General features: G+C 31.7%; 2 protein-coding genes across 4 annotated transcripts; one reads left to right on the forward strand and one right to left on the reverse strand.

The window, feature by feature from the left end:
* Positions 1-628: 628 nt before the first annotated feature.
* Positions 629-5,329, reverse strand: LOC115702656 (MLO-like protein 4). Of its 3 annotated transcripts, XM_061105259.1 has the most exons (15): positions 5,142-5,320; positions 4,785-4,962; positions 4,641-4,698; positions 4,257-4,483; positions 3,666-3,782; positions 3,510-3,570; positions 2,734-2,840; positions 2,514-2,588; positions 2,343-2,428; positions 2,224-2,273; positions 2,096-2,136; positions 1,750-1,920; positions 1,630-1,665; positions 1,455-1,522; positions 629-1,365 (listed from the first exon to the last, which is right to left on the reverse strand). In XM_061105259.1, exons 2-15 carry the CDS (start codon positions 4,914-4,916, stop codon positions 918-920), a joined length of 1,677 nt encoding a protein of 558 aa, XP_060961242.1. In that variant the 5' UTR covers positions 4,917-4,962; positions 5,142-5,320; the 3' UTR covers positions 629-917. The 3 variants fall into 3 exon arrangements, with proteins under 3 accessions (XP_060961242.1, XP_060961243.1, XP_060961244.1); XM_061105260.1 differs by lacking the exon at positions 1,455-1,522 and having other exon boundaries at positions 4,785-5,329; XM_061105261.1 differs by lacking the exons at positions 1,455-1,522; positions 1,630-1,665 and having other exon boundaries at positions 4,785-5,329.
* An 11,247-nt stretch (positions 5,330-16,576) lies between these two features.
* On the forward strand, positions 16,577-21,055 carry LOC115702655 (ankyrin repeat domain-containing protein, chloroplastic). The gene is made up of 7 exons (XM_030630075.2): positions 16,577-17,360; positions 19,080-19,156; positions 19,266-19,364; positions 19,453-19,551; positions 19,914-20,012; positions 20,104-20,202; positions 20,588-21,055. Exons 1-7 carry the CDS (start codon positions 16,652-16,654, stop codon positions 20,696-20,698), a joined length of 1,293 nt encoding a protein of 430 aa, XP_030485935.2. The 5' UTR covers positions 16,577-16,651; the 3' UTR covers positions 20,699-21,055.
* The last annotated feature ends 1,715 nt before the right edge of the window (positions 21,056-22,770 follow it).

The raw sequence follows: 22,770 nt of genomic DNA on the forward strand, positions 1-22,770 counted from the left end.
ACTATATTTAATTGATAATATGAGGTACTAAAAAAATTAATAAAAATCATTGTAGAACTGTGTTTTGCAGAAATTATTAATTGGACTCTGTGTTATATTAGATGACAAAATAAATTCTTATTTTTTAAAATAGTACAAAATAATACTTAAACTAATTTTTGTCAAAATAAAACTTAATAATAACATTATCTCCTGCGAAAAGTTATTTTCAAGTTGGTTTTATTAAAAAAATTATCGAAGATTGAACTCAAGGTACTACTTTATACTATTTTAAAAAATAGAAGATCCAATTTATCATTTAAGAGTAATTACTGATGATTGAATTCTGGCTTGTTAAATGTTACATGACATGATACACATTGGATCCATATCAGATCAAGAACTAATGAAAACAATAACAAAGTAAATAAAATGAAAGAAACACAAGAAATACGAGGTTCGAACAAATGTAGTGTCTGTCACCTGTCTACTCCTCGGCCAGAATAGCCTCAAGGGCACCCATTCGCACCGGGTACCCCTTGGGGCCCAAACCCAAATGTCAAAGTTGCACTCTTTATACCCTTGTAAATAAGGGTTCATATCCCATATGAGACTCTTTCCACTTCACACACACTATGACACTTACATATTTTTCTTAAAATATTCATAAACTTTCCAACAGGAACTTTATATGAGCTGATCAATAGAGTTACAACAATATTGTACAAATTGTTACACACAAACTCGAGAAGTTGCATCGAATGCAAGTTCTCCCTATTTGCAATCTTCGTAAACTCTCTTTCGCAACCACATTCTCAATCTCTCTCGGATACTAATTGTCATAACAGACAATTAGTTATGTCTGTTGACCCCTAACCGTATACTTAGTTCGCTTTTAAAGCGAACTAAATAATTGACATTCAGATACAATACTAATTTTAAGGAGATACTACATCATTGTTAACATTTCGATGTCTTATTTCATAATCATTACTATGAATGTCATAAGGCGATGCAAAGTGGTCTAAGTTTTCGGGATTTATTTCATAAGTCGGCCTCTCTCCCTCTCCTTCTTCTTCAAATCTCTGATACGGGTGATTCTTAATGCGAGATCCTGTAGAGCTTCCTTCTGTGCTAGTTGTGGCAAAGTCATCACCAGTTCGAATTGACTCGGTCATCAAAGATTCTGATGATGAAGTTGCTGCATCACTAACAAGGAGTGGAGTTGTAGATTGTGAATGCTTGGCTTTAACTCTTCTCTGCCACCCCATTAGTGATTTTCTCACACTATCGGTTATTACAGTTTTTTTGAACCGCGAACCCATCTGAGTTATGATAACATAGAGCGGGAATGTCACGAAGCTGCACCAGAACTGCGATATCACCCTGCGAAAATGCAATGAAAACTATTGTAAGAAGAAACTTAAACAGCAATGGAGAACAAGAAAATGAGAAATGTATGTTTGTTTTTATACCCGAATGACAAGCGAACCACAATAAATTTTCGGTTGTCCATGAAACAAGAAGGCTCTCTAATTTCCCACTAAAAGAAAAAAACCAAACCAAAAGAAAAAGGGTATTGTAAATGGTGTTGTTAATTACTAATAGAAGAAAATTATAGCAAAACTTTTCGGGTTTTGTTTTTCTTACAAGGGACCAAATGAAAGTAGCCATTTCAAATGCATTCTGCATAAGGACATGAAGAAGATTAGTTGCGAAATAGTGTTTCGAAAATACTAAAGTGAATGATAGTGAGTTACTTCTACTAACCTGAAATGATATTAGTTGTATACAATGCAAAAGAAGCTTAGGCCTTTTAAACCAAAATAACTCATCCCTTAGCTTAAACTGGTGATTTTCCATGTATGGACACCGATCCATGATTTCGACAGCTAACTTTACCACCACTCGGTGAAGTTTAGTACCGATGAGCAAGATCAACTACAAGATTACATTTCGGGAAAAACAAGAAAAGAAAAAGAAAGAAACATTTTGCAGGGTTAAGTATACATATTAATGTAAGATAAGTAAAAGTTTCTACTTTTGCTCGGTTTAGCTAAGCCTCGACTTTTACTTATAAGAAAAATGGAAAAAGAGATGAAAGGAAATGACTTACAATGGCAGGAAAGAAAGAAAGCCAAAAATAAATATTGCTTCCTGAATCAAGTAACACAATTTATGCTATTATAACTCAAAAAACTGAATGTAACAAATTATAAAGATGGGAAATAAGTTACTAGTTACCATGAAAATCTAGAAAGATGCAGAAAATGGTGTAGATCCATAGAGGAATACTGCAAAAGAGGGAATTCAATTATATCTTTGGCTGAAAAAACAAAGAAATGGAAGGGAAATGAAATTACCTGATGCCAACAATGTCGCGAAATTCTTCCTCCATGCTCCTAAGCATATAATTATGAAAATCGTATGATAAAGGAAGTTGATGGTTCTGCAATGAGGATTAAGAATAATCAAGCAATCAACACTAGCAATGGAAAAAAGATAAGTTATGAAGTTCCAGCAATGAAACATACAGTGATGAAGCCTAATCGCAAAGCCATGTAATCAGATCGGTTAATAGAGCTCCAGAACTGGCGACTGAAACAAAGCTGCAACATTGAATAAACACAACAGCTCTTGAGCCTGTTCTTCACTAATATGCTTGTCTTTTTCGTGTTTGGGATAGCTTGAATATCTAATTAAAAATGTACAAATTCTTAAGTAAAATCAGAGAAAGAGTGGACATGAGAATACCAGCCAAACCAGAATCTTGTGTTGGCTCCATGGATGAGATGTATGATGATCAATGAAAGTAGACATTCTTTTCATTTTTGCACCTTTTGGCCGAGCTTCTGGAGCATCTGAGTTCAGTAATCGATCAATCAATCTTACACTGAAGACCCTATAACAAGCTTTATTACGGTGGAAGTTGATCCTCCTAAAGATTAACTAAACAAACTAACTTATTCTTTACTCGGAAAGTTAGTTGAACAGTTAGACGGTTATGTTCTGTAAAGGTACGTGCTTCTCCTGTGAAAGAGTCTGAAGGCTTCATCGCCTTCTTCCCACTCGAGCTCACAGACCTCTCTGAGTCAATTCCAAATGATTGAAGCTAGAGTAAGGGATAGTCCACCTCATCGCCCCGAAGAGCAAGGGGCTTTCCTATATGTCAGGCGGGGAATCCTCATTGTGTACTACCTAGCCGATCAACAGAGTATATCTAGTGTCTCTTAATGCAACTAGGAAGGGTTTCGTTTATAACTTGAGAACACAGGAGCTAGTGTGAGTTCTTTGAGATTAAGCACTTTGGTGTACTCGGGTAAATTGGAGTGAGCTGAGATTGTTCTTTCATAGAAGACTGTACAAGTTCAGATTGATCATAGTGGATTTGTTCATTACTTTCATGTTTTACTTTTGTTATAGCTTATTGGTCACTAACCATTGTTGTTAAATGAATCTTGGTGTTCTTAAATTCAAGAATTACAATTGACAAAAACAAAACTCGGCTTTAACTAGAGAAAAGTGTGTACCTACTATGGTGTGAGTAGCTAGAGATTTGGCTTCATTTTCCCACACTCTCCAGCTATAAATCTGCATTATAAACTTAATTCTCAATTAAAAACACACAATGCAAGCATTATTACATGGTATGAACTTGAAGAAGACGCGAATATCTTAATCTCAACCTTAAGCATGGCTAAAGCAATGGCCGCAAAGCTATATAAAACATGTGTAATGCCAAGAACAAACATCGAACGATGAAGCTGTTCGAGACTTTCGTATGAAGCAAACGATTCATGACCCTAGTAACAACCAACAAAAAACAACAAACCAGTTATTGACAAGTTTAAGATTTCTTAATTTCTAATAAATGATTTTCATGATTATATAAAGGATTAATATTATTTTGCAAAAGTTATTAATTGGATCCTCTCTTTTGTTAAATGACATAATGAACCTTGTATTTTTCATAATAGTACAAAGAGGCCTGCTTTCATTAGGACTTTGCCCCGGGCGGGGAAGAACTAAAAAAAGAAAGATCTAAGTCGAAGTAAGTCAAATTCACTAATCTTGGGGCGTAGTTCAGACTGATTTCTTCCTGCTTTAGTCTAAGCTCAATTTTCAACAATTTTCTTTTAATATAACTAATTTAAAAGCAATTCCTAGCATGAAAAAGTAAAAAATCCAATCTTTTGCAAAATACATTTCAAAATAGTATTTACTCTTGTATAAACTAACAAAGCAAAACATAATAACTCAAAATTGAAAAGATTTACCTCAGAACAAAAATGATGAGTTGAAAAATGCTTCTTGTAAACAGACTTATTATTCACAAAATCAGAACTTGAAGAGAGATCATCAGCACCATCTTTAACTACATAAATTTCTTCCAATCCACAAGGATAGAATCTGCTGCTCAAAACTGATGTTTTCACACAAATCTTTGCCACAATAACAATCCAATGACCCATTAACAGTGATAAAAGCCCAAATAGCATTAACTCTGCTTGAAAATCAACACCAAATTATTATTATTATTAGCAAATATTCAAAGTAAGAAAAAATGCTAAAAGGTGTGTCATACTGCTATTTGTTGTAATTAACTTTTAGGAAATATTGCTAAACAATAAACATAACCCATTTTAAGAGATAATTCTAACCTTCTTTGATCTTTTCCAATGCTGCAAAAAGGGATTTTCTCTTGGTCCTATCAAGCCACTGTTTCCAGAAAAAAACATCATCAAAAAATCAGATTTTTTTCTTAAAGAAAAGAAAAAGAAAGAGAAAGAGATTGTTGTTATTACATTTCCAAACCGGTTTAAAGAAATTTGGAAGAAGAACCCAAAAGAGACTAATACAGCAACTACAGAAGCAAAAGCCCATGATGGGGTTTCAGCCAAAGACCTTTCTGCCAAAAGAGAATGTTCATTCTCCATTTTCAAGCTCAGATCAGACAAGAAATTTCCTGAGCTAATTCTGGTTCTGGGATTTTCAAATTTCAGAAAACCCACATGAGAAAAAACAACATACAATCAAAAAGTTTAGAAATTTATTAATTTGGAACAATGCAGAGCTTGTTGGGGGACCAGATTGAAGAAGAATAAAAATGGGTTTTTTATTTTGGTGTGCTTAGAATTGAATGGAATTGAATACTTATTTACCATTATGATTCTTCACCATCAGAAGAAAAGAAGAACATTAATGGAACATGCATGGTGATGGGATGTCAAGAACAAGGAGTTATGAGCTACAAAATGGGTCCCTTAATTGAATTGATTTGATTTCATTGCATGGTTTGGTTGGAACTTGTAAAACTATATATATTATATATGAATAAACGTGCTTGTCTCAAATATATGAAATGAAATGGTCAAAATCAAAACTTTTTTATTTTTAAGATGAATAATCTAAATACCGAACTTGCCCTTCATCAATTGACACAATGTAAGTGTATTGTCACACTTAATATGGGCTTTTTAGGAATTTTATTGTGAAAATATTCTTCATGAAAAAAACAGACAACATGACAAACAAACAATGACACGAATACTATATAAATGAATGGATTTCATTTGATTAAATAATATGAGTGTGATAGGTTTTAATTATTCTTAAATATATTATTACTATGATTTGAGAAAATATAATATTATTGGCTAATTAGTAATTTTTTCCCCTAAACTTTGACATGTATCAAATCGTATCACCTGAACTTTTTTTGCTGTTAAAAATTTCCCCCGAACTATTGAGATGGTTAGATTTAAGGACTTTTGTCTAATTTCATTTAATTTTACTATTTCGATGATTATTTATGTACTAAACCATGCTCCCCATACTTTGATATCTACCAAATCATGCCCCTAAAACTTTGATATGTACTAAATCATGCCCCTTGAACTTTCATCTATGTTAGAATTTTTTTACTAAAATTAGACAAAAGTCCTTAAATCTAACAATCTCAATAGTTCAAGGGGAATTTTTAATGGCCAAAAAAGTTCAGAGGACATGATTTAGAGCATGTCAAAGTTCGGCAGGAAAAATTACAATTTAGCCTATATTATTACTATCCATTACAAAAATATGTGTACAATTTGTTTAGTTAAATGATAGATTGAATTTTATATTTTTTTAAATATTTTGTGTCAAAATAAAAATAATAACTTTATCTAGAAGTGTTATAATAATATTGTTACATTTTATATATTTGTTATTATCTTTAAGTTGGTTGATGGTTATATTAAAAAAATTATTAAAAATTAAGTTTAGTGTACTATTTTATGTCATTTTAAAAAATACAGCATTAATTTTTAATTAAAATCAAAAGGCTCAATTAATAATTTTTATAAAATACATAATCCAAAATGATATTAACTAATTATTTTCTTAGAGTTATTTTGCATAATATCATAGTTTTGATAATTTGCTACAAAATACTTTATTTTAACAATCTTGAAAAAAATAGATTTAAAAAAATTATCTATTTTCACTTATTACTATTTTACTAGGATTAAATTATTATGTAAAAAGAATTATTTCTTAATATAAATAATAGCCATGACTTGGCCATTGGCCTAAGACAAAGAAACATTTATAATGGGTTTGTTTCATATGTGTAATGAAATGAAGTAGCTTTGATTAATTAGTTCATTAAATGAAACATGTCCTTTTGTCATGTAATCAAATTTGGCCATTAGGTTTGGTTGGTAGGAGAACTATTACAAACATGAGTGGACAAAACCTCCTATATATTTTTTTATTTATTTAAGCGTTCATAAATTACAATACATAATAATTTGAAGCTCAAACTCAAAATCTTCAACACGCCTAATCTCAAGTAGTAACCTCCCAACTCATTTAGTCATTATAAAGACATTTTATTATGAGTATTGTTATAAGATACTTTAAGATACCTAATATTTTAAGACAAGATATATCACTTACTATAATTTTTAAGTACTTTTTATATGAGACTCGATATTTATTTATATTAATAATATATAAGATGTTAAATATCAATAGTGCTCTAATTATATATTTTATTTTTTTAATATATTATTACTATCCAATAGAAAAATTTAAAAATATTTAATTATATAATATCTATTTTTTTGTAGTTATTTTGCATAATAATATAGTTTTGATAATTTGTTATTATAAAAAATTTTACTTTTAAGTTTTCATCACTACAAAATTTATAATTAAAAGTGAAAAAATTATAAGTAATTATAAATTATATGTTGTTACTAAAAGTCCGTGGCTAAAAATATTAGCCACAAAAATCATGATATGTTGTAACTAAATGTATTTTTAGTTAAAACTAAATTAGTAACAATTTATATCTAATTACAATATTTTAGTCATACGTAACTTTTTATTGTGATTAAAAATCCCATTTAATTCAAAAAAAATATTGTGACTAAAAATTATCGGTATTTTTTTAGTGTGGGAAAATATAATTTTTGGGCACTCCCAACGGTGGAGAAAAAAAGTAGATGTAATAAAATATTTATGGTGTATTAATAACTCATGAAATACACACCCTCTTTCTTTTGTAAATAATAATAACCATGACTACCTTGCTAGTTGGCCTAAGGCAAAGAAACATAATGGGGTTGCTTTTATTTGTAATGAAAATAATAGTAGCTTAGATTAATTAGTTCATTGAATCAAACAATGTCCTTTTTTTTCATGTAAAATCAAATTTTGAGAAGTCAAATAGGTATGGTTGGTAGGAAATTATGACAAACATGAGTGGACAAAACTTCCCAACTGCTCATTTAGTCATTATCTAATGTTTTTAGGACATTGTTTCTTGAGGTTTTACTTATTTCAATTTAAATTTAAGTTAATTTGAATTTTTGTTCTTTAAATTTTAACATGTACTAGATTATATTTTCTGAACTTTTTAGGTCATTAAAAATTCTCTCGAGCTATTGAAATTGTTAAATTTAAAAAATTTTGTCTAATTTTACTAAAGAAAGTTTGACATAGTGAAAATTTAGAGAGCACAATTTGATACATGTTATAGTTCAGAGAACATAATTTAATAGATATTAAAGTTCAGAGAGCATTCTCTACTAAGTCAGCCTATCTGATCCAGGCCTTAAATTGTGCTCCTCCTTGCAGTGTTGCTCCTGTTATATGGAATAAAATTTAGCATTCGAAAATTTTGGAGAGTCACAAGGTACTTCGGTGAAGCATTCTCTTTAACGCCCTGCTTATCCGTTCTTTTATGGCTAGAAGGTTGTATATTGAGGAACTTTCTTGTCCGTTCTGTGGAGAGGGAGAGGAAACGAAAGAGCATCTTTTCCTATATTGTAACTCTGCCATTCACCTTTGGAGGTCTTCTCCATGTGGTGTTTTTCTAGTTTTGGAATCTAGAGCCCATGTGTGGGACTGGGTAAAATTCCCGTGGAATCTAAAGACTATGGTTCAATTGTAGTAGATACGATATGGAAAGCTCGTAACGACAAAGAACACAATAATTCTATATGTAATATTAAACAACATATCAACTCTATTTATATGTGTTATGCAGATTATGGTTCTTGTTTGTTTTCTTCTCCAAAAAAATTGAGTTTCTTGTTTGGTCCCCTCCTTTGGAAGACTGGGTCAAAATCAACTGTGATGTTAAAGTTGGTTGCGATTTGATGTGCGTAGTGGCTTTGGCTAGGGAAAAAAAAAAAAAAAAGAAGAAAGAAAAAAAAGAAAAATGTCTTCTTGAAAGAAAAAAAAGTTAAGAAGAACATGAGGTACACAGGAAATAGAAAAAGCTACCCAAATCTCTTATTTGTTTTGGGATATATGGAAAGAAAATAAATGTACGGGAAGCACATGATTTAATAGTGCTTACGGTATAGTATAATAGGCGACACTACTGTATTTTGTCTTGTGTTTTATAACGTGTATTTCTAATAAAAATTTATGCACTGTGTGAAAAGTATCATTTCTTCTTGATACTTGTATTAGTAGGGCCCAGAAGATTAACAATTGTGGCAACGTGGAAATTGCGAATGCTTTTATGTTTTTGTATGAATTACTTACTTGTAAAGCTAGCATTCAACTTAGTTATTTAGAGTTGGCAAGTTGATGCAATTTATTGATGGATTGAAGTTGTGCAGGTGGTGGTAACAATTTAATTGTTGGAAAGTTCAGCTATCATTGTCAGTTTTTTTTTTTTTAGTTTAGTCTTAGTTTACTCGGGGACGAGTAAAGATTCAGTTTGGGGGAGTTTGTTAGGCTATTTTTAGCCTATATTTTGGATCCATTTTATGTGCATTCTTAAGGCGGCAATTGGGACGGAATTGACTTGTTTTCTATGTTTTCGGGTTCTTTGGAGTAAAAGAGGTCTCGGGTGCGAAATTCATTTGAAGACGTCTTGGTAGAAAAACTTAATTTTTAGTTTTGCATATACGGCGCGGCGATGAAGAGGCTCGCGCGGCAGTTACGAATACGAGAGAGGGCGAAATGGCAAATTCTCGCCGCGAGGCGAGAGGAAGCTTGGCCGCGGCGGGGATCAGTACGGACGCAGGGAGTATTTTTGTCCATCGGAACCCTAAATTTCAAGTATAAATGTTGCGATTGGAAGTCGGGGAGAGCGATTTGGAACCTAAAACACGAGTCGGGCGGCGGGGGAAGAGCGTAAAGATTCAAGTGAAGATCCGGAATTCATCCCTGTGATTCTTTTCTTTATTCTCTTTAATTTCATTTGTGTTGAATATATTCTTTATGGAATGGTTATGGATTTGTTTAGAGGCCCAAATTTCCCATTTGGGGAGGATGATGATTGTTGTTTAATGTTTTCTAATTCATCATTTAATTACCATTCCTCGATTCTTGTGTGTGAAATTATCTTAATTTGTGTTTAATTTCATGTTTAAGATTGATCACCTTATCCATGTTATGATCTGAATTCTAAATCTTGAAAAGTGAGGGTAGGGAATGCAAATTAAGATAATCGATGTTCTATGAAGCAGTATTTACATGACTTATGTAATGAAATGGTGTGTGCTTAATCTTGATTTCATGTTAGTTTAATTAAATTAATTAGATAACATGTGATTTAGAATACGAAGATGCGAAAGGGCTAGGTTATTTTATAATCTGTCATTCACGCCCAAAATAGATAGTAATTAATGTTAACGATTTGGGTAAACAACTGCGATTCTCTCCCTATTGTCTCATCTTGCTCAACTTTAAATTGTGTTATTAAATTTTACAGATTCTTTCATATTTTCTTACATTTTAAATCATAATTGCTTTTGATTTCTTAGAATAGAATATAAGTATAATTTAGTGGTACCAATCAATTCACTGTGGGATCGGCACTACTGTGTGAGATTTACTGTAATTGCATATACTTGCATGTGTTTAAAATTATAGCAACAAGTTTTTAGCGCTTGAATTCTTGGAGGAATTGTTAAAGATTAATATTACATAAAATTATACTAACCTACTTTGGTATATTTTCTCTTGCTGATTTTTCTAACCTTTTTTCTTGAAATATTTTCTTGATCTATTGGGAATCCTAGGTACATGCGTGGAATAGTAGTCTGTGGATTGATCTGAAATTGAGAAAACTTGCGGGAAAGAATCGAAAGAACGAGAAGCGAAAGAGTTTTATTTCTTGAAACATCGAAATCATAGTACCAATGTGAACAATAATGTTGGTGTGGGGCGTAATAATAGTAGTATTGTGGAAGATCAAGCTAATGGCCGTAGCTTGAGAGATTACATTCTCTGGCGGGAGTGCGGTCATGTATTCGGCTTGCCGACGTGGATGCAACGACTTCGAATCAACCTGCCATCCTTCAAATGGTGCGGTCTTAGGTTCGGTTGGTGGTCTCCCTTACGAGATCCTAATTTGCATCTCTCTAACTTCATGGAACTTTGTGAAACTTTTAAAGTTAATGGAGTTAGCGACGATCTTATTAGATTGAGGTTGTTTCCATTCGCTCGGAGAACGAGCCAAAGAGTTGGTTGAATTCTTTGCCATAAAAGATTCTATTGCTACATGGAATGATGCAGCAGCAAAATTCTTGTCAAAGTTCTTTCCTCGAAGCTAAGTACGCAAAGCTAAGAAGGAGAAATCAACAATTTTGCCAACAAGATAATGAATCTCTACATGAGGCTTGGGAGAGGTTTAAAGATGCGATCGGGAGGTGTCCACAATCATGGCATAAGTGGATCTTGGTTCACAATTTCTACCAACGGGTTGGTTGGTAATACTAGAACTGCGATAGATGCGGCGGTGGTGAACTTTATGAGAAGAGTGCTAATGAGGCTTATGATCTATTGGAGATGGCTCTAAACAACCGAGCGTGTGGCGAAAGGAGTCAATCGAAAGGTAGGCATTTTGGTGTGTTAGAAGTCGATGCCATTACACCGAGATTAACGGCTGAGTTGAGGCATTGACTAAAATCATTGCGGGGCAAGCTAAACAGAAGCCTGGGGTGTTTATGAGTTATGTGGAGGAAGTCATCAACACCAGTGCAACCAGAATGTGGATAATTTGCCAATGGATCAAAAGCCAAAGCCGTGGGAACTACTCCCAAAATAATAATTATGGGCACAACCAACGGGGGTTACACGGCGGAAATCGGCCCCAACAAAACCAACGACAAAATCTAGTGGCTCCAATATCAAAGGCGATTTATTGCTCCGATTCATGATAGGCCCAGAGCTTCTATTAAAACTGCAAAGCTAAAGAATGGAACGATTGGCTACTCGAAGTGGCAAACCAAGCTCAAGGAAATTCGATTTATGCTTAGTGAGGCGAAAGGAAAAAATGATGTAAAGCGATTTCCTTGAAGTGGAAAAGAATTATGATGGGCACGATGTGGTCTGACCATTCGATGAAGAAGTTAAAGATCGATATTTCCAACTCCCGACATCAATAGAAAGAAAACTACGGGCGATAATACTGCACCACCACAACGGTCTCACGATCGGTATTGATCATCATGTGAAGATACCTTATCCTCGGAGACTCGAAAAGACCATTCTAGACAAGCGAGTTTACAAAATTTCTAGAGGTTTTCAAAAGGCCACATCAACATTCCTTCTTTGAAGCAACGGAACAAATGCCACAGATTATGTGAAGTTCATGAAGGAGATATTATTAAGAAGAAAAATGGAGGGAGGTATGAAACGGTAAGCGTGGCGAAAGTGTAGCGCCATTTGCAAAAGAGCCTACGTGACTTAAAGGTCAAGATTAGTTTTCGATATTCCATGCTACATAGGGGGTTGGTGAAACTAAAGCTCTATGTGATGCGGGAGCAAGCATTAATCTAATGATTACCAAATGTTGAGCTAGGATTGGGAAAAGCAAAGCCCACAACAGTGCAACTGACGGATCGTTCTCTAACTCATCCTCGTGGCATAATTGAAGATGTCTTGGTGAAGGTTGGTAAGTTTATCTTCCACTGTGATTTCTTAATTCTTGATATGGAGGAAGATTCAACTATTCCCATTATTTTGGGGAAGACCATTCTTGGCCACGGGCCGAGCATTAATAGATGTTCAAAAGGGGGAGTTAAAGTTGCGAGTGCGAGATGAAGGTGATTTTAATGTTTTTGCCACACGTGACATTCCTGCAATTTGCGAGATTGAGGTGAATGGTTCTTTTGTTAAGCCGATAAGAAGAAAGCAAAGCCTAAGGCGACTTCGAACGATTCAGCGTCGTTGGAAAAGATTGATGTGTGGTAGTTCGAAGGTGGATTAACTCTTGTGCAAAACTGCGAAATCGACAACATTGGTGGTAAATTTTCTTCATTTAGTACGAGGGCTCTTTTGGATGCAAAAGGTGGACTTGATCCTTCGATGGGGCTGGAGTATGAAAGTTTCTCTCAGCAATTTTATTTTAACACATGGGGACAATGTGCATCTTTAGTTTGGGGGAGAGATTTAAAATTTTAGTTTTTGTTGATTTTTTTTTTTTTTTCTCATTTTTTTTAGTTAGTCTTGTGTGATAGCTAAATTAGACGAGATTGATTGAATATTGATTGAATTGTTGTTATCCAGCATTAACGATGGATTAAAACATAGCTGTGTCTTGACTTGCAATGTTTGAGTCATTGGATGTGTATAGGAAGTAATTCATGAATTTAAAACATTCTTTATTCATATATCACCTACCCTTTCTATTTAACGTTTTGTGGAATAATTTGATTGAACATGAAATAGAATTTGTTTGACATACTTTCTCTTTTGAAGCGAAATCTTAAATGATTTTTTGTTTGGAAAATGATTTAGCAAAATTTTCTTTGGATCGATTGAGCACTTTTCAAACTACACAGAAAAAAGTTTTATCCTTAGTATACCCAAAGTTGAGCCTTAACTGTTTTAAAAATTTTTTCACCACTTAAGCGAAATTTAGATTCGTATCTTAAACTCTTTTCACCCTGAACATACCTTATTATGCCATGAGTCTTGAAGCAAGTTTGGGGGGGATAAGTGCGGTAAGTGGAAAAATAAAGTGTAGGAATGAGAGATTGAGAAAAAAGAATAATATTGTGTGTTGTGCCTATGAGAAAAAAAAGAAGAAAGAAAAAAAGAAGAAATGTCTTCTTGAAGAAAAAAAAAGTTAAGAAAATTATGAGGTACACAAATAAGAAAAGCTATGATCTTATTGTTTTTGGGATATATGGAAAAGCGAAATAAATGCAGGCTTTGCTTGGTTAATAGTGCTTATGGTATAGTATAGCTTAAATGACTTCTTGCACTACCCATGTACCTAAGCCATGTGATTTTGTAGAAAGAACTATTGATTCCGGATAGAAATTTGTCAACATTAGTGGAGAGGTATGTCATTCGAACTTATTGATCATGTGTTAGTGGGATGTTGGAAAGTTAGAACGATTGTGATATTGATGGAAATTGCGATTCAATGTAAACATCTCTCGAATCTTTTGTCAAGTTGTTAAATCATAATTGCTTTTGATTTACCGAATAGAATCATAAGTATAATTTAGTGGTACTTAATCCAATTCCCTGTGGGATCGACCTCACCTGTGTGAGATTTACTACTTGATTGCGTATACTTGCGTAGTGTTTAAAATTATAGCAACAACTCATAATGTGGCTGAGTGGGCTTTCGTTAAGAATGTAATTGGTATGGTCGATCATGTCGATATACTAGATAATATTCGATTTTCGGTCTGGATTGGTGCGATTCGAAAATCGATTGGCCATTATAGAACCTGTCTTAAAACCGACCGTTTGAACCTCAGTTTGGTCGATTTAAACTGCCCAAACTATTATTTTTTTTTAAAAAAAATGATTCAATTTATTCTATAAGCACATTATTCTACATTCTGTACAACTACAACCATACAAACTAATTGTTTAAAAAATAAATTGTCTTATTCTTTTAACTTTAATATTAATAAAATAATAATATATTATTATATATTATGAGTAACTACAATACATAGAGTAAAAATAAGCCTAATAAATTATTATATATGTATAACTGTTGATTTTGATTTTTTCGGTCAGTTTATTACCCAAAAAAAAAAAAAACCGACCGTTCAACGGTGGTTTTAAACTAGATTTTTTTTTTAATTTTCGGTTTTGCCAGTTTTAGTTCTAACGATGTTCGGTAGGTCGGTTTTAACAATTTTTTTTATTTTCTAAATTTCATGCTCAGCCCTAATTGAAGCTTATTGAAATTTTTTGACAATTTGCTCACTTAGCGATCAAATGAACGAGAAGTTACCTTATGTGTAAATATGACATGGTTAAAAAAAAAGAGAGTTAATTAGAATTTTTGCTTCTTGAATATTGATAGTTGTTAAATTATAGTTCTTGAATTTTTTAGACTGTTAAAAATTTCTCCAAAATTATTAAGATTGTTGGAGTTAATAATTTTTTTTGTCCAATTTTACTAACGGAAGTCTGACATAGATGAAAGTTTAGGGGTGCATGATTTTGATTATATTTATTTAAGGAGTGCTAATTACAACCTCTATGCCCGAAATCATATGTTAGTATATTTTTTTTTCATAACGGTATTCACTATAGTTATAATATTATCCTGTTAATTTTTGAAAAATTTCGAATACTTTACAGTACCGAAAACACAGTTCTTAATATTCTAGTTTACCACATGTATTTAAAAAACTTCAAACCTATTTTTGACACTGTAAACTATTTGATTTTTTTTTTTAAAAAAATTATAGGGATGATGATGTAACTATACCAAATATTACCATGAAAAAAATTGAAAAAAAATATTTCGACATATACTTTTAAGTACAGAGATTGACGGTAACACTTCTATTTATTTATAATATTAGTTACGAGATGAAGAAACTGACTAGAGTGAGAATAAGAATGAAAATACATGAATAGAATAGAGAATGAAAATAAGAATATGAATAAAAATAGAATGAAATGAAATTTAAAATGCATAAAAAAAAATTAAAAATTTTATCTTGCATTGTAATGGTCTTTCTTTCTATTTTGAAACGGAATAGTTATTTGACCAAAATAGTAAAAGATTCATTCAGATAATTTAAAATGTAACCAAACAAAGAAAATAGAAATAAAATTATTTTCTTTCATTTCACTTCGGAATCCATCACCATATCGATGCAACGTCTTATAATTAGTTAGCAGTTTCTCATATTATTTATTAAATTAAATTATATAAGACTGATATTGAAATGTACTAATCACGATATACTTTCTCTTATGCTGCTTATGAAATCCCTTACAGTGGTTGTGGTTTGTATTTTTTGCATTAGAATTTTTGTCCCCTAAACTTTGACATATACCAAATCATGCCCCCTGAACTTTTAAGGTCGTTAAAAATCCCCCTGAACTATTGAGATTGTTAGATTTAAGGACTTTTTTCCAATTTTAGTAAAAATGTCTAACATGGATGAAAGTTCAGATGACATAATTTAGTACATGTCAAAGTTCAAGGGACATGATTTAGTAGATATCAAAGTTTGAGAGCATAATTTAATACATAAACAATTTTTGAAATAGTAAAACTGAATAAAATTTGACAAAAGTCCTTAAATCCAACAATTTCAATAGTTCAGGGGACATTTTTAACGATTTTAAAAATTTAACGAGCATGATTTGTGACATGTAAAAATTCAAGGGTAAAAATCGTAATTAGACTATTTTTTTTGGGGAGTTCTATTTACACCCCACAAAATGATAAGTACACCCCATTATTAAAAAAAAATATAAACTTAAATAATTTTCAAAAATTACTCTTAATATTTTTTTAAAAAAATTTTCTCACATTATTTTATGTTAATTTCAATACTTATTTTGATTTTATTTTCATAATTTTTTTTAACTCATGTATATTTTTTTTTAATTTTTTCTAAGAAAATTTTATATAATTTTTTATTTTAATTTTTTTCTCATAATATTTAAAATATAATTTATTTTTGTTTGATAGGTATATTTTTTAAGAATATGAATTGGAAAAAAAAAGTTAAAAAAATTTAGTACATATTTAAAGATATAAATTTTATATAAAATAAAAATTATTAAAATAGGGTGTCTTTAGAAAATTTTGGGGTGTAAATAAAATTTACCTTTTTTTTTATACCTCTTACCAAATACAACCTCACATTTTTCCTAAGCTTTATACACAAAATAGAGTAAGAAAAAGAGAACTATCTCTTTGTGCTGCCATTGCTAAACAATGCTACCTTCAACTCTCCTAAACCCACACTCTTCCCAGCTCTTCTCTCTCCTCCCCTCCACACATCTTTCTCTCTCATCATTATCATCAACCCCATCATCTTCTTCACTCAAATTCCCAAGAAAGTTTCAATCTTTCTCCCCATCTTTCCAATCCTCTAGCTTCATTCAAGAAGATGATGATGAAGAAGAAGAAGATTATGTTATTGGAGACTGCGTTGTATTCGAGGAAGGAATATTCGAAGACCCTTTTCTCAAAGAAGAAGCTCAACCCAAAAAAGAATCTTCAGCAATTAGACCAGAGAATTTGGTCCCAGATAAATGGAGAGAGGTTCAAGCAGAGATTAATATTACCAAGAAAGAAAGGAGAAAAATTGCTCAGGAATTACAGTTTGGTACTCGTGTAGAGATGAAGAGGAAAGGGTTACAACCTTTGAGGAATGTTAATTTGGAGGATTACTTGTCTTATCGTCAAGCTAAGTTAGCTCAGTTGAAACCCCTTGTTTTGGATGACCCTTCTTCTTCATTGATTGAGACTGAGATTGAAGAAGAAGAGAATGGAGTTAAAGGGTCAAATGGGTCTTCTTTGAGTGGACATGGACGTGTTTTGCCTAAGAATCCAAGGTGGGCTGTGTATGGTAAGGGTTTGGATGATGTTACTCAGTTCTTCAATAGTGGGAATTATGACCCTTCTCAGAAGCAATCTGAAGGTACCTTAAATTACTCTAAGTTATGTTATTTCTCAAATTTTAGTATTTCACATTGTTAATTTGACAATTTTGACTTTAGTTCAAGATTGGTATATGTGTGTGTTTTTATAAAATTTACTTATTGTTAATTGGGAAAGTGTGGATTTTTAACATAGTATTAGTCTTATTACTATTTGGTTCAAAATAATAGGTAGCAAACCTGAGAAAATATGTGCTTGTAAATAGCTAAGGACATATGATATAAAATCATAGATGAGTTCAATCATTGCCAGTTGTTTTTGTGATGAGCTCATTAATCTTCTTGTACAGTGAGAAAGTATTCAAATCCAGCTTTATTGGTCTGTCCACAAGAGTTTGCTCTTCTCTAATTCCAAGACCTACAAAAAGAACCCAACTAGGATTCTATTAGTATAAGACAAATCAGCTCCAAACTAAGCAATACTGCTAAAAAGACTACAAAAACACAAAGTACTAGTTACTTGGGCAGTCTTCAATAGTGGGAATTATGACCCTTCTGAGAAGAAATTTGAAGGTACTTAAAAATCACTCTTTTTTTCTCAGTTGTAATATTAGCTCAAATCAATTGTTGTCTGAAATTTGGTTCAAGATTGGTTTTTGGAAAGAACCACCATCTTTCTAGGAGCTTTATAGTATGAGAATTTTGATATGGAATCCATTGCTTGCTTGCCTGAGTTGAAAGATTGTTTGGCATTAGGGGTTGCAATTTATGTTCGTGGGTCGTGCCATGTCGAGACTTAGGTATTATAAGTAAATGTCAAATCCAAACCCGACCCATTTATTAATCATGTCAAAAATTAAAAGTCAAACTCAGCTCCTTGATAAACGGGTTAACCTGACTCGACTCGTTTAACCCGTTTATATAAGGAATCATGTTTAATTTTGCTAATTTATCAACTCATTAACATGTTTATAACAAGTTTGACATGTTTACAATCTTATTATGACACATTTATGGGTAATTTAACATGTTTATGTCTTATTTAACTAAAAAATATAATTTACATGTAATATATATAATAAACTTAAGAGTGTATACTCTTTCATAGGTCATTACATGTCATTTTTCGAGTTAAGTGTGTCAATCCGAAAATGACCAAAACCTATTTAAGGCAATCCAAACCTATTTATTTTGTGCAAGTTTTGAGTCGTGTTATCGTGTCTGACCCAGATTACCATCTCATGCTGGCATAGAATTGATTAAATCTACTTATTGTTGATGGAAAGTGTGGATTTTTAAGATAGTATTAGCCTAATTACTCTTTGGTTCAGAATAATAGGTGCAAACCATAGAAAAAATATGTGCTTGAAAATAGGTAAGGGAATATAATATAAATCATGATGAGTGCAATTCTTTTAGAGATGAACTCATTAATATTCTTCTTATGATAGAATTTTCTTGGAGTGGAAATATTATATTAGAAATCATGACACAAATAGTGAAATCCCTAAGAATTCATTATAGCAAAACAGTGTGACAAAGTATACAAATCAAGCTTTCGAGAGTCTTGTCTCTTCTATTCCAATCTGTCGAGAGGCATGATTAATCATGGAAATGTGCAGAATGATTATCTTTTGTATTGTTTGCCTGTGATGTTCTATGCATATCATTAACCATGGAAATGTGCAGCATGATTTAACTAGTAATAAGCCAATACATAATGGAACATTTCTCAAGTTAGGATTTTGAATATATAATAGGGCCCCGGAAGTTGTTTACAAAGGAGGAGAAAATTCTTCTAAATAAGCGGGTACCTGATCTGAAATCTGCTACCTGTGTAAGTTTTCAATGTTTCGTGACAATTATTCTATCGATAATCCCTTTTCTTATTTTAAAAATTAACCATTTGTTAACTAAAAGGCTAAACCTTTCTTTATATTTTCTAGGAAAAATGGTTACCTCTTCATACTCTAGCTGCATCGGGAGAATTTTACTTTGTCGATGCTGCAATAAAACACGGTGCTGATGTTAATGCTGTGGATAAGGTAAGCAGAGTAGAATGGGTCAAAATGTTTTCTTGTGCCTGCATTCTCGTTATCCCTCATTAGAACTTTCGATTTGCTTACATGGTAGGATGGTTGGACTGCTATTCACAAAGCAATACTCGGGAAAAAACAGGCTGTTACAAACTATCTTCTGAGGGAAGATGCAAACCCTTTCGTTTGTGATAAAGTGAGTATATAATAAACTCATCTTCATCAGTGTTTTTTATGCCTATTCTTAATTTCGTAAATGATCATAGAAGCAATGTACTACAATAGAAGCAAACGTCTATGAATATGTGTTGCCATAAATCATTAGAGCATAGCATTAAGCATTGAAGAATGAAAGATCTTGTCTGAGTGCAATGCAATCATTATGGAAAACGAAAAATCCATTAGGCCTAGCCTAATACTGAGAATGGGGTGGCTAAGATATAGGTCTTCATTCGGGACCTGGTGTTTTCATTTCTTGAGTTTTTATAGACGAAATGGAGTGCCCCTTTTCATGTTTTCGTTTATTTATTTACTTCGGTTATGGTTTGTGTATAACAGGATGGAGCGACATTGATGCATTATGCTGTCCGAACAGCTTCGAGTCAAGCAATTAAAATTCTCCTCTTGTATAATGTCGATATAAACACTCAGGACAATGTAAGCTTCACAGTTCTCGCTATTGCTCAACTTTTTGTGCATATTTTATTTAGTTAAATTTTGATTTCATTCGTGTTTGAGAACTCGCTAGGATGGATGGACACCGTTACATCTCGCTGTTCAAGCACGAAGAACAGATGTTGTGAAGCTCTTATTGATCAAAGGAGCTGATAAGACCTTAAAAAACAAGGTAACAACACAGGCTGAATCCTTCTTTGCTTTAACCCTTTGTTTGGTAGGGAGGAAAAATGAGAGGAAAGAAAGTATATGGAACAAAAGTGGAAAGAAAGAAAAAAAAAGGTAGAGTGTTTGGTGAGAAAGAAAAATGGAGAGAAGAGAAAAGTGAGGAGAAAAATATTAAGTGGGGCCTACCGAAATTTTTCTCGTCCAGTTTGGAGAGAAAAATGGAATGAAAAGCTTTATAAACATCAATAAATCAATTTTCTTTCTTTCATATCCACTAAACAACAAGAAAGAAATAAACTTTCTTTCTCTCTTACATTTTGTTTCCCATCTATTTTCTTTCTTTCATACCAAACATAAGATTAATGGTTAGAATTTGTTGTTTGGTGCAGAATGGATTGACTCCTCTTGATATATGTCTGTGTTCGGGTCGGGACAGGCGCACTTACGAGCTAATCAAGCTTCTAAAGCTCTTCCCTAAGCATAAAAATTCAGGTCCATGAAGTCTAAGGTTCGAGTCTTTCCTGAGTACTTATGTAACAATTGTTATAATTCCCCGATACCCGTAGGGTTAGGCGGGGTTGTTAGTTTTAAAAAACGAAAAAAAAAAAGAAAAAGAGAAACCCCAAATCATAAATTTTGTAACCATTTTCATACATGAGTTGTCAAGTTGGGTTTATAGAGACATGGATGATGAAATCTTAGATAAAAAAGGTTACAACTCCGCAAAGACAAAGACAACATTGGCAAATGAGGCTTCATTATTGGTGTGAGCTGTTTTTTCTAATTTTTCTTTTTGTAATTATTTTTAGGATTGAATATTTATTTAGAAAGTTAATGAAAGTTATTGGTTTGTTTAAGATTTTCACTCCTAAATTATGATCTATACATGATTTTGCCTTATGAAATTTTGAAAAATTACTCCATATATTATTTTTAATTTTTTTTTTTAAAAAATTTACGATTTGGGTTGCTTCGGTAGTTTCTCCGGTAGTTTCTATGTGGATTTTGATTGCGATTTAGGTTGCTCCGTGAGTGGTTATGGGGAGTTTTATGTAGAATTTCATAAAAATATTAAAAAAAAAAACTATTTTGAAGTGTAAAAATAAAAAATCCTTGAATTTTTTAACAATCTAAAAATGGTTCTCAAATTATTCATAGTATCGAAAAATGGTCACTCTATCAGATTTTGTTACATGTCACAAACAAAATGATGATGTTTTTTAAATTTAGGTGCCGTTTGGTAACACTTTTGTTTTTTAATTTTTTAATCACAAAATGAAAGTAAAATTTTTGTTTTTAAAAAAATTATTTTTAAAAAATAAAAATGCGTTTTGTAACCACTTTTATTTTTCAATTTTAAAAACAAAAAACAAAAGTGTGTTCTGTAAAGTTCATTTTCATTTTCATTTTTTTTGATTTTATTTAAGTTGGGTCAAGATCCGGGGTTGGATTCGGGTTCAGCGCCAAGGCCGTGAGGAGGGGATTTGGGTCCGGGTCTGGTTGTAATCCAAAAGATTGATTAAGAAAAAAAAATCTGTTTAAAAAAATATTGAAAGTGATTTTTTTTTGTTTTTAAAATTTTGATTTCTAATTATAAAATTGAAAAGTAAAAACAGTTTTATAGAACATGCTTTTGAAAATATTTTCACTTTTCTACTTTTAAAAAATTTATGAAAGATACATATATATGTTTTAATTTTAAATTGCATATGACTTGTTGATGTGGCAATGATATAAATAACTACGTCATTGTTATATTTGTCACGTGTTAAAAAAACTTAGCAGAAATACACATGACTTGTTAATGTGGCAATGATATAAATATTCACGTCATTATTATATGGGATAATTACATAAGGCATTATATTTTTTTTTTTTGTAAAAAAATTATATTTTTATGTTTAAAGAAACTTAGCAGAAATACACATGACTTGTTAATGTGGCAATGATATAAATATTCACGTCATTATTATATGGGATAATTACATAAGGCATTATTTTTTTTTTTTGTAAAAAAATTATATTTTTATGTTTAAAGATTATTTTTTATATTTTTACGGTTTTCTATTAAAACAACAGAAAAATAACAAGAAAATTACATAAAAATAATATGAAAATAACATCTAAATAACATCAAAACAACAACAAAAAATAACATACAGATAATAAAAAATCAACAACAAATTAACAAAAGTACAACATAAAAAAATTGTATTTTCTGTAAATAAAATAAAAAAAATTGTAAAAATATTTAAAATTTCATAAAACCTTATGTATTTGTGAAATAAAATTGAAGAACCACTTTACAACATTTTGTGAATAATTTAGGGCACAATCCGCATAAGTCATTTTAGGGTATAATTAGTTGGGGGTAAAAATTTTAAATAGCCAAAATTATTTGTATGGTTTATAATATTGAAAAAGATTATGGCTTTGATATGTTTTGCATTAAATATCATGTTAAATTGTCAAAAGCTTTGATTTTTATTGATTTTGTTGTCCCTAGCTTAGCTTTGTATATACAATTAAGTTAGTTAATAACTAGGATTGCCTAACGACAATACCTAACTAC

Source organism: Cannabis sativa, chromosome X (genome assembly GCF_029168945.1).
Source record: "Cannabis sativa cultivar Pink pepper isolate KNU-18-1 chromosome X, ASM2916894v1, whole genome shotgun sequence".
In the NCBI taxonomy this organism is placed as follows: Eukaryota; Viridiplantae; Streptophyta; class Magnoliopsida; order Rosales; family Cannabaceae; genus Cannabis; species Cannabis sativa.

Excerpts from the sequence above, each read along its gene's own strand:
- LOC115702655 (XM_030630075.2), top strand. The coding sequence starts at position 16,652 with ATGCTACCTTCAACTCTCCTAAACCCACACTCTTCCCAGCTCTTCTCT. Across the intron at positions 19,157-19,265 it reads ATCTGAAATCTGCTACCTGT|GAAAAATGGTTACCTCTTCA; the intron begins GTAAGTTTTCAA and ends TATATTTTCTAG. Across the intron at positions 19,365-19,452 it reads ATGTTAATGCTGTGGATAAG|GATGGTTGGACTGCTATTCA; the intron begins GTAAGCAGAGTA and ends CTTACATGGTAG.
- LOC115702656 (XM_061105259.1), bottom strand. The coding sequence starts at position 4,916 with ATGGAGAATGAACATTCTCTTTTGGCAGAAAGGTCTTTGGCTGAAACC. Across the intron at positions 4,699-4,784 it reads CTTTAAACCGGTTTGGAAAT|TGGCTTGATAGGACCAAGAG; the intron begins GTAATAACAACA and ends TTCTGGAAACAG. Across the intron at positions 2,429-2,513 it reads TGCGATTAGGCTTCATCACT|AACCATCAACTTCCTTTATC; the intron begins GTATGTTTCATT and ends TCCTCATTGCAG.